Consider the following 12,431-nt stretch of genomic DNA (forward strand, 5'->3'; position numbering starts at 1 on the left):
TGTGCTTTTAAAAATTACACATTTTTTATTTAATTTCAATGTTTTTTATATATCCATTCAATCAGGATTAATTGTATCTTGTACTTTTCTCCTCCAATGTTTCTTTTCTGCTTAACTCGTCAATTAGTAAGAACTCATTAAAATTTCCTACTATGATTATGGTTTTATCAGTAGTTCCTTATAATTCTCTCAAATTTTGCTTCATGCATCTGGAGGCTATGAAGTTCATATAAGTTCAGAATTACTGCTCTAATAAGTTATTTCTGCCTTAAAGTTTATGTGACTGACATACATACAGTTAGCTCACCAGTCTGTCTTTCTTCCTTGTTACCCATGTATTTGTTTACTTACTTAGTTACTTAGGATCTTCCTGTACGTCATGTATTAGGGTTACCTCTCATAAACATCATATGGCAGGACTTTATTTCTTCAATCTATTTTAACTGCAAGTTTCCATGGTTTTTATTGTAGTTGCCGACTTACTTGATTTCATTTCTAACAGCTTACTTTCAGCTTCCTGCTTAAGTCACCTTTACTTTCTCTCTTTTTAAGTTTATTTATTTATTTATTATATTTATTTAAGCCATCTCTACACTCAATATAGGGCTTGAAATCACAACCTCAACATCAAGAGTCAGCACACTCTTCCAACTGAGCCAGCTAGACAGTTCCGCGATTTGCTTGTCTTCTGAACCTTTGGAGGGAGTTTAAAAAGAGTTGTGTCTCACCTCCACCACTAATCCCCTTCATCTATTGTCTTACAACATACGTTAACGTAATCATTCCCAAAGTTCTGTTCCTTACCCAAGTGGAGACAGACTGATTTCCGGGCAATTATCAACACCCACTGAGTGTCATTTTCAGTATATAAGTTGTTGGTGTTTTTAGGGCCTAATCAAAGAAACTGAAACACAATCTATGGATATGAGGAAATCAAGTAGCCAACAAGGAGCAAGGAGTGAAGCTGACAAGGAGCCACTGCAGATCCAAAACCAGTTCTGTATCCTTCCAACACTGCACCCACAACAGCTGTTGATAGCTTATTATATTAGTTATGGAAAGATCCCAAGACACTGAACAAAGGATTTAATAAGGATGGCACACAGTGTCATGGAAAGGCCTTCCAGAACACAGAAGCACTGTTCCTTCTTAGAGGAAAACACATCTGTACTTCCCCACAGTGATATCATATATAATCAGTTGAGGAGACACATTACAATGTGCAGATATAATCCAGGCTGGAATTCCTACATACTGTGCCTGAAAGACAGAAGTTAGAGACACCAAAATCCTAATTATAGGCCTTCTAGGTTCCTGACTTCTAGAAAGCCTCAGAAGAAAGACCCATTCCTAATGTTTAATCAGTAAAATAAGTGCATCTGTCAGTCTGAGAACTTATGCTGAAGCCTTAATGAATGCTTGTAAATCAATATAAACCCCCAAGTGAACAAATGGCATAATATGGCATTTATTTTTCTCATAAAGAATGTCATTATGTCTTTAATCTCTTGTGGGATAAGAAGAAAAAAAAGAAAAAAGAAAGGGGATTAGATGATTTATAGTTTTGTTTCATCCTCTACTACCAACCAAAATGCAGCCATCCAAAGAGAGATCAGCTCCCAGCATTCCAGTCACACTGGAACTCCAACTGAGTAACAACTCCAAGTAAATGTAGACCAGGTACCTCAAAACCTGTATGTCTCTGCTACCTGCCAACTAATACAGTTTCAGTTATGAAAGAACCCCATGTAGAAAGTTTCTAATACTGCTCTGCTCTCAGAAAAATTTATACCTCAGTGATAAAATCCTAGGAAACATCTTTTACCACATTACTAAAGTATGTTGAGACCCTTAGAAGTATCTGGAGTGACTGCACACTCAAAATTACTGTGAAATTTGAAAAAAGAATTGAAATGTTTTTGCCCCAAATTATTCCACTCATGGCATAAGTAACAGAACAGATGCTGACATTTTACATGTAGATGGTTCCTCAATGAAGCAGCATTTAATTAAAAATGGGGATTTGAGAGATTTCAGAAAATTTCATGTTCACCCTAAAAATACCAACCATTTAGTTTATTTTCTTTTTTATGAGTAAGCTAGCATGCTAGTCTAGTATTGTTCTGTTTCATTATTACTAAATGGTATAGAGCCATTTAAAAATTTTTATTAAAGTGGAAAGTCTCTCAAACAAAATCATATCATCTTTCTCCAAACACACATGATTTTAGCAGAGTTCTATACTTCATATAAAACTTTGCAAATATGCAAAGGATTTTAGCCATGAAATGTTCTGGTAATTGGTAAAGCGGGCCCTTGGAGATTTCACATGGTTGCAATTTTATACAGACTTGGTAAAATGTTGAAGAAACATAGCGGACACTTGCAGATGCATAGCAGAAATTTACAGATGAATTTCTCTTTCAATCTGAAAACTAAACAAAAGGCACAAATCCAAAGGCTTGAATAAAACACCTTCATTCTGGGACCAGAAAAATCAGGCCTCTATTTTGATCAAAAGTGGAGAAGTAGCAAGTTGGCGTTCTGTTGACCACCATTATAGCCTGGCTCTCCTCTTCTTCCTCATCTGCTTTCCAGAATATATTGTTCATTTTAAAGATTTTAGAAGGTGAGTAACCAACCCCATCATAGTCTATCACTGTTATTTTTCTTTATACTATTTCATGTCTTCAAAGTAGATCAAAGCCTAGTGAAAATGCTGAAAGTATGCACAACGGCAGAGAATGCTCACAAACCTTGTTCCTGCGAGAAGAGTTTTGGTGGCAGGTAACAGGGAATGTAATTCACATGCACAACTATTAATAAAAGTACAAGTGGTGAAAAGATTTCCATAACACTTGGGAGGCAGGACTTGATAAATACACAAAATGGAAAAGATTTAGAAACTGAATCTTACATACTTTTTATTCTTAAAAAAGGTTAAAATTTAATTGCTCTTTTTAACTGAAAACAAGACAAAACAAAACAAAACAAAACAAATAAACCAGTAGCTTGCAACTTAAAGTTTACTCAGTTATTGATTCAAGTATTTACTGAATGTTTTCTCCTGCAGTGCACCATTCTAGGAGCCAAGAATCTGCTGTGACCACAACCAACAATGTCCCACTCCTAAAGCTTATATTCCAGTGGGGGATACCAAGGAGCCTCCTCCAAATAAACTAAACTGTTTGATACAATATCTTACTGAACAAACCTTATCTTAAAATGTATTGCTGACCTGACAGGAACCTGGAAATTGGAAAGAGCATCAAAGATGGCTTGTACCTTTGGAGTTCATCAAACCCTTGGGATTCTTAAAGTTTTTCTGATAATGAAAAAATTTTAAGTATGCTAAAGTTAAATTTAATGATTGATATTTATCTTACTGATATCGATTGGTAATGATTGATAGCTTTTCTTTTTCCATCTTGTTTAAGAAAATCTTCCCTAACTCAAGGTCTTAGACGTGTTTTTAGAAAAATGTTTTCTTCTAACAATTTTAAAACCTTTTCACATTTCAGTATTGTATCCATCTGTGAGCATGGTGTGAGGTAGGAATTCTATTTAATTTTTCTCCGTGTGGCTGAATCCTTGTCCACAGGCATTTGTTCAACAATATTTTCTTTCCTTGTCAGAGCTAAAATGCCAAGTCTTTCATATTTCACAATTCCATGCCTGTGTGGATTCAATATGTATTTTATATTCCATTCCATTAGTTTTAGTTATCTATCCTTGTGACTAAAACTTTCTTTAAAAAACTCTTTAACACTTAATCACACAGCTTGTGGCCATCAGAATAAATGTCTTCTGTCTTTTTGGTAAGCTCTTAAATCAGACATGGCTATGACTTATTCATCTTTTTACTTCTAATAGCATAAATATCAGTATTTCTAGATTGCAAATTATTGAAGTCAATAGCAATACTGCTTCCTAGCTATAAAGTCATAAACATTCCCCCCTACAATCATTACCTGGACATAACAAAATTCATGTATGTATTAGTTGTATTTTATTATTTTCTGTATTCTTGATGCTCTGCCACCTAGGGTTTTCCTGACTAGGAAGAGACTGCCCCTCCCGGGGTTAGCTAACTTCTAGGGATAGCAAATAGTTCCTGTGTCTTTCATATGTAAACCCACCAAAATAACACTCATACTTCCCAATTACCTCCTTTATCTAGTTGCTGCACATCAAAGCCCAAGCACCCCAGGATCAAGAACCAGGCAACCAGTCAATGCTCCAAAAGCAGCTGAATTTATTCAAACTAGCCAATCCTAAATGTGCTTCACCAGCCTTGCCTTGAAACAACAATAAAGGCTGTTGCCTCTGTCTCCTTCTTTCTTTCTCTCTTCCCTCTCCTGACCAACCCTGATGCTTCCCCATGTATCCCCCTCTACCAGCAAGGCATACCATGGCCCTCTTTCTATGGACCTATGAGTATAAACTTTTTTCACAACAATCATTTCCATGTCTTCATGTCTCGCCATACTTGATTAAAACAAATTCCCATTTTAAAATGAAGAAAAATAAATTTAGCTGTTATTTTCAGCAAACATGTAATAATGTAAATGAGAAAACAAATACTGTTAGCTTGCCAGGGATGAAGGAATTCAAGATTTTAGAAGCAGTTTATTATCTTAAACATTGATAGGATTGTACGATTATTCAACGAGAAAGAAGAATACACTGAAATTGTTTGATCATTCTCTTTGCATGTCCTAAAGATCAGGCTAACGTGAGTTTTATTTTGCACATTTATGAAGAAATTGTTCTCTGAAGAACATAAAGTTAAATTCAGAACTGTGATAATCCTTAAACCTTATCATATTACAGTTTGTCCTTTTCACAGATGACAAGATGAACTATTGAACTGAGTGTACTGATTCTCTATATTAGTATTTCAAAGAAGAACAAAGTATTTGGAGAAGTTAATCACAACACAGAGTGCATCATATAAAATTACCTTACACAGGTTTATTAAATTGACCTATCCCATGCATACTCTGAAATGGGATCAAAACTAATCTTTCCAAAGGACAGACAAAAGAAGTAGGCACCCAATTTTCTTTCTTTTCAGTAAAAATAATTAAAACTTGTTCTTGTTTAAGTAAATTCAACTTACTGAAAATTCACTATTGCCTTTGACAGTATTACAATGATGATTTCCCTTGGATAATCTGTATATTGGACCCAAAGAAGCCATTTATTCCATAATGTATAAATAATTCTCAAATAGTTAAAAGAGTCTGCAGTTGTAATTTGAACAGTAGTGTAGTAGAAAGGAGTAGACATAGCGCTACCACTGGAGTCAAAACACTTTGGAAGCTAGTTCCAACTTTGGTAATTACTTTCTAGCCAGACAATATGATTTCTCTGTATCTCGGTTTCTCCATTCCTCAAACAGCATTTGTAAGACTTGGCTTGCTTACCACCCAGAATCAGGAAGGATGCCTCAAAATTCTTTGTGAACTGTCAAATCACTTATAAATTTACAGTATTATTATTTAAAATTATTACATATATCTATATATCATTATATATATATAGAATTTTAAATCATTTTTAAAAGAATCAAAAATTTGAGAAGCACAAATTGCTACTCAATAATTTATAAAATTAAGCACAAAATTTTGTCGCTCATTTTCTCACTGACTCTGCAAAGCTTCTACCATTGGCAGCTTTGAATATATAAACCAAAGATGTCCACTGTCTCTTAAGGACAACACTGCAATATTTTAAGGCAATGAATGCATTATTCACTTATGGCTAAGTGGTTTGTTCTTCTTTGTTCATGATCTATTCTAAATTAAAATGCACACAGTAAATACACATTAAGATCATATTTCTTGGTCTTACCTATTTCATAGATAAATTATTTTATTCAACAATCTAGGTAAATTTTATAAGGTTTTGATGTTACTCCATCAACAATTTCCAAGAACATTAGAAATTGGTTAAATGTTACAAAATAATTAATGAAAACTGAAGTTTGGTTGGTTAAAAAAAAACTGAGGCAAAATTTTAGCCTTCATTTATAATTTTAAAATGATTTTTAACATTTTAATAACACTTTGTACTCAACTTGTGCTTTCTAGTTTGTTTTTGTCTTCCTAAAAGATAACTGCACATAAGCATGATTATGTGTGTGTGTGTGTGCATGTGGGTGTGAGCACACGTGTGTGTGTATGTGCATGCATGCACATGTGTGTGGCTAAAACTGCAGAGTGCTTCCACGTGCACTGTTCTGTGCACCTGGCTTATGTGTTTTCATATTTATTCCTCCAACAACCCTATAATAGGGACTATCACTATCCACATTTTACAAAAAAGAAACTGACAGAGAGAGTAACTTGCTCAAGGCCACCCAACAATTCACTGGCAAAGCCTGGATGCAGATCCAGGAAGTATGCCTCTGAATCTTAAAAATATAATACTCAGGAGAAAAGTAGCAAATACGATCCATATACACAATGGAGTATGAGGCCTCCAACAGAAAGGATGAATACTAAACTTTTGTATCAATATGGGCGGGACTGGAGGAGATTATGCTGAGTGAAAGAAGTCAAGCAGAGAGAGTCAATTATCATATGGTTTCACCTACTTGTGGAGCATAAGGAATTACATGGAGGACATTGGGAGATGGAGAGAAGTGAGTTGGGGGAAATCGGAGGGGGAGACAAACCATGAGAGATTGTGGACTCTGAGAAACAAACTGAGGGTTTTGGAGGGAAGGGGGGTGAGAGGCTGGGTGAGCCTTGTGGGGGGTATTATGAAGGGCACATATTGCATGGAGCACTGGGTGTGGTGCATAAACAATGAATTTTGGAACACTGAAAAGAAGTAAAATAAAATGGGGAAAAAAAGAATACAATCACACTATGAATCTATAGTAAACACATTAGCTTGGGTGATGTAAGCGGAAAGGGACTGAGGATAAAAGATGAAAGATCAAAGTAAAATAAAAGGGGCTATGTGGACCAATGAACATGTGCTGTGAACTGAAAAACAGTATTATCTTGATGTTGTGCATTAGGGTTCTAAAAATTGAATAATAATAAAGCCAAATGGAATTGAAGTACATTTGAATTAAAAAAAAAAACACAGAATATATTATTTTTTAGAAGTCTAAAATCTAAATTACATGATATATGGTTTAAGGATACAGATATATGTGGTTAAACGATAAATCAAGGGAATTATTACTGAATAAATTAGGGTGACCAGATGACAAAAGAAGTGAAGAGACCTGAGAAGGGCCTAGAGAGAACTGGTGTGGGAGCCATTCTATTTCTTAAGTTGGGTAGTAAGCTCATTGGTGATCATTTTATTACTATGGCCCATTTATTACTTACATACCGGTCACAGCATTTTATTGTAAAAATTAAAGAAAATTTTAATCTATAAGCTGTTCAGACTCTTTGACTTATTCTGGATTTGTGATATGTGTTAGTTGGATAAATCACTCTTCTCTGTTTCCAAAGTCAAGCAAATTTGGTCATGGAAGGCAAAGGCTTGGCATGAATATCACTCACTACTCCCTCCCATGGTGGTCAGTTGGCATCAGCATGGCTTGCTTCCTCCCATGTCTGACCTCTGTTTTAGGATCTTCTCCACATAGGACTCTGAGAATTCATGACTGATTATGAACAGGTGGTTGGGGCCGCCACAGCAATTTGGCCAGAGGTAGCACCCCACCATCATTGTGCTAAAGGATTACTAAAATTCTTGCAACTGGGAAACTCTCGGATTCCCAACTGGTAACACTGGTGACTCTTTTTCAAAGAGCAGTTACCTGTTAAGTTCGAAGCATCAGTGGGACTCAGCTGTAACCAATGGCGGGCATCGGAGTCAGTCACAGCATCTGTGGGAGTATTCAGTTCTGGGTCTTCCTCACAGGTTGGCCATGGGCTCATAGACAGCTCTGCCTCATTGTTATAGCCCAGAGCTGTGTCACTACTGATACTTTCACCTGGCACAATGGAAGAACCGAAGTCTGAGATACAAATAGCTGGAAATCAGAATATTCCCAATTACCAACATGAAACTAAGCTGACAAGCAGGAACTGTTCAGAGTCTAGGGGCTTAAAAGCTGACATTGTGGGGATCTTGGTCAACAAAACAAAGCTCCAGATGCAGGGCACTAATGGTCATCAAGAGCTCCCCTACCTACCACGAAGTTACAGTCTTTTCAAGGGAGGCTTCAATTCCATTATCTCAGATCCCCAAAAGATTACATCAAGTCCTTCAGCTTTCTACTGCAACCGACTCAACTACGATATGTGCACAGGTGGAAGGAGAAGATGGAAATTCCTTTCACCACAAATTCAAGTTTATTCTACCAGCCGCAATAGCCTAAGGATGTTTTTTACCTTGAGCTTAAGGTTTAGACCTAAACCCAGAGTGAATCACCCAGGCTCATAGGAGTTGAGGTGTCCAACTGCAAAAGACTTTTTCTAAAAGAAATTCTTCCCCTTAGACACTAAAAAGTTCTAATTTGTCATAATACAATGATGCTTTCAAAGGCTATTAAAGCCTAATAGAGTTATTTAGTCTGACACAAAACAGACCTAGACAGTCTGCTCTTCCAAGTCTTCTGTCTACTTCTTACCAGTTTTATGTGTCTACCCTTTCTGTCGGCTCACTCTTCTGTCTGCTCTTTGCACTCGCTGCTGACAGTCCCTCAGCCTTGCTGCTTCTAATCTGCTGTCCTCTCTTCACGTCCCAACAGCTGCAAGTTGTCCCAGCCACCAGGTAAACTGAAAGCTGCCCCAGTAACCAACCTGTCAGGTCCCTACTTCATTTGCCATAGAACTCTAAGCCAACAGGGTCTGAAGGTAGAGCCTAAGAGGAACTCCTCTACCTCTACCAAACTACCCTAGATCTGCAGTTGTTTCTACGCTTCTAAGAAGGGGGCAGGCAGGAAGCTGACTTCAGGGAAACAGATTATTAGGGGCACAGATTGCATACAGTATATAACATCTCTAAGGATTTGAATCAAATTTCATTTTTTTAAATACTTATACCATTGACTTCAGTGTACTTTTGAAGCATTTTGCCCCTAGCCTGTGGGAACTTCCTGGGGACGATCGTTTTTCCTTCTGGGTCTGTTTGCTCAACCAGCCACTGGTCTTGCTTGTGCTCTCACTTGGACGAAGGCCCAGGGTGGAAGGACAGGCTTCTATGGCACATATAATGGACTGGATCTGTTTTACTGTATATGTGGACTAACCATCCACCAATCCTGGGATTCCAGGAAAAAAGATGTCCCACTCCACAGCCATGTCTCTTCAAAGGATAAGATACCATACAAGTCAGAAAGTAGAAGGAAACAAAATAGATTTGACTCTAAAGTTGGACGAACAGAGACTGCCATTCCTGGAACTTACTCTTCTGTCTTTCCTTACATTTTCCTTGTGTCTGCTGCAAATCATCTTTTAAATCCAATTCAGCAGGGCTGCTGCTTCTTCGAACTAAGATCTTCAGACAAAAAGAAATAATGCATTTGTTATAGGAAAGTTCTAATTTTTATAAGACTGCTAAGTTTCTAGTCCACACTTCTAAAGAAAAAGAAACAAACAATAATAATAGCAACAAAAAATTAAATGATGTTTTCCATTTGAAGGATATGTGTTCACAAGTTACTATAATTGAATTATAAATTACTCAAGATCTGAAATTTTTGGCTTCTCCTTTGTCAAGTGACATCCAATTAAATTGATCTACTGAGAAGGGATGCCAGTTTCTATGGAAGTAATTTATTTTGAAGTTTTATTTGTACCTCTGCTTGAGCACATGTACATAAGGAAACCAATTCTGAAGAAGGCCTAAGTTACCATGGAATGGTGAGGGTGCTGGCAGAAAAGGTGTAAACTCCACCCAGACATCTAAAGGTCACTCAGTGCCTCCTTGTTAAATGTGTAACAGACTTTCCTGAGCACCACTCCACACTGAACCCTGTGTTAAATAGAAAGGACTAAAACATTTGGAGGCAATGTCTATGCTCCACAATTTGTAACTTGCTTGGAGAGACAAAACATACACATTACACAAAATGATTACAGTGTACACAAGCAAAATATGCAAGTAAACTCTCTCTAAAAGGTATGCAGAATAAAGTGTTACCTTAATTGGCTCACAGTTACAGGAGAGCTGTTCAAGAAGGCAACAGACATGAAGTGGTAGAGAGAAGGCAGGAGGGGATTCAAGGCAGGAAGCACTGAGTGGTAATCAGCAAGTTCTATGTGCAGGAAAAGAAGCTGATTATATAGCAGGCCATGCAAGGCAGTCAGGTGAAGAAGGAAAATGTTAAGAAGAAAATGCAGACCACCCTCTAAAAGAGGTAGCTGCCAATTGGCCTTCAACATCAGGCTTACAAATTTCAACCCAATATTGATAAAATGAACAACTGTATGTTCCAGACAATAGTTTACTGTGATTAAAAATATAACTAGAAAGATAATCTATCCCACAGTTATCTGTGGGATAGATTAAAATTCAGAAGAGAATTGCTATGGAACTGTTATAGTGACTAAGGAATGAGAGGATAAGGCTTTGATGGTGGAAAAGGAGAAAAGACAAATAAGAAAATGCTGTAGAATGACAGACAAGAGCTTATATGAGAGCTGTATATGGGAGTGGAGGAAAATTAAATCACAAAAGGGTATGAATCTAGGGGGACATGAGAACGATGGTGACAAAGGAAGGAGGGAAGGAAGGAGAACAGCAGGAAGGAAGGATGGAAAGAAGGAAAGAAGGAAGCGTAAGAACCAAGGAACTTGAGAAGATTTCTGATATTTTGATATTTTGGACTAAATGTCCAAAGCAAATATATTGTAAGTGGGCACCAAAACTCTAGGACTAGTGAGAGAGAGGAGAAATTCAGGAATGAAGATGTAACATTTAAGGTCCTCCAGGGCAAAGTGCATAAAAAACCTGGGGTTCAATGAGTTGACTAAAGGGAAGACCACTAAACAAGCAAACAAATGAAAAAGAGGGGCAGAGATATATAATTAAAAAACAGAATAATTATGAAGCTAAAACAAAAAAGTATGTCATGGATTAAATTTTCAGAAGACTACCACCACACGAAAAAAATATTACCCAGCCTTAGAGAAGGATGATACAGGGCACCTGGATGGCTCAGTCGGTTAAGCGTCTGCCTTCGGCTCAGGTCATGATCCCAGGGTCCCGGGAACGAGTCCCACAACAGGTTTCCTGTTCTGCAGGGAATCATCTTCTCCCTCTGCCCCTCCTCCCACTAGTTCTCTTAATCAATCTCTCTCTCTCTCTCTAATAATCTTAAAAACAAGAAGGATAATATATGCCTAATGTGATAACAGAAATATACCCAGGATCTTTCCTTAACTAAAAAGCAGAATGCGGGCACGTCAGATTCTGACTACATTTCCTCCAGCCATAGAAACAGATTTTACACCAAAATTTCAGGCTCACAGGAGTAGAATAAACCTTCCAGTGATCCACACTCTGTCCCCAACCCCTCCCACAAAGTGAGCAGAAACCAGAGCAGTGAAATGGGGCTGCTGTAAGGGTAAATCTAGTATCACCACTGCCAGTGGCAAAAGGACCAAGAGTCTAGGATTAAAGTAGCACTCCTTGGTTCCTGGAAGAAACAAATACACGTTGTTGTCCTGGTGAAACTCCATCACTTCAGACATTCAGATTTTCTGTGGATTAAGGTCCATCAGCTAGGAACTCCCAATAAAAGATCACCAAGCACCCAAGGAAATAAATCACATGTACAAGAGTTTCAGAAACAACAAATATCAATCAGGCTTATACCCCATTCCCACCCCTAAGGATTTCAGATAATCAGAAAAAGAATCTAGAATTGTAATTTGTAACTGTTTTAAAGGAATAAAAGATAGGAATCACAAAAGTGAGCAAGCAAAAGAACTTATTAGAAATTGCAAGAAATCTTTAAAAAGAATTAACCTAAACTTTCAGAAGCAAAAGTTATAATGTTGGAACTAAAAAACTCAGGGGAAGTATTAAATAGCCAACTCCATATAAGTAAAGAGAGGAACTATCAAACTGAATGAAAGACAGATCTGATGAATTACCTAGAATGTAGAAGAGGGCCAAGAAGAGTGGAAAATATGAAAGGAGACAGAACATGGAAGATAAAAATGAGAAAGTCCAAATGTATTTCTACTCAAAATTCCAGGGGAAAAAAAAAAAGAGCTGAAAGAACAAAAAGAGGCAATATTTGAAGAAACGATTATCAAGAATTCTCCAAAACAATGGAAGAACAAGCATTCACAGATGCATGACATATAGCATATACAAAAATGACAAATGTATAAACCAAAAGGAAATGCACCTAAATATAATGTAGGAAGACTGAAGGGCAAGGACAAAGAACAGCAAAGAACAACAACTAGACAGAGTGGACAGAAGAATTCTCAATAGCA

General features: G+C 37.1%; 1 protein-coding gene across 4 annotated transcripts in view; it reads right to left on the bottom strand.

Moving 5' to 3' along the window:
• RALGAPA2 (Ral GTPase activating protein catalytic subunit alpha 2) overlaps nt 1–12,431 on the bottom strand; it is a 322,357-nt gene that overhangs the window by 177,729 nt on the left and 132,197 nt on the right. For 2 of the 4 annotated variants that reach the window (XM_059134172.1, XM_059134175.1), the window contains 2 exons: nt 9,387–9,477; nt 7,793–7,969 (listed from right to left, as the gene is read on the bottom strand). In XM_059134172.1, the coding sequence (XP_058990155.1) occupies nt 7,793–7,969; nt 9,387–9,477 (268 nt within the window). Of the gene's footprint in view, nt 1–7,792; nt 8,009–9,386; nt 9,478–12,431 lie in introns of all 4 variants that reach the window. The other 2 variants (XM_059134173.1, XM_059134174.1) reach the window with 2 other exon arrangements.

This window comes from Mustela lutreola, chromosome 9, assembly GCF_030435805.1.
Source record: "Mustela lutreola isolate mMusLut2 chromosome 9, mMusLut2.pri, whole genome shotgun sequence".
Taxonomy (NCBI): domain Eukaryota; kingdom Metazoa; phylum Chordata; class Mammalia; order Carnivora; family Mustelidae; genus Mustela; species Mustela lutreola.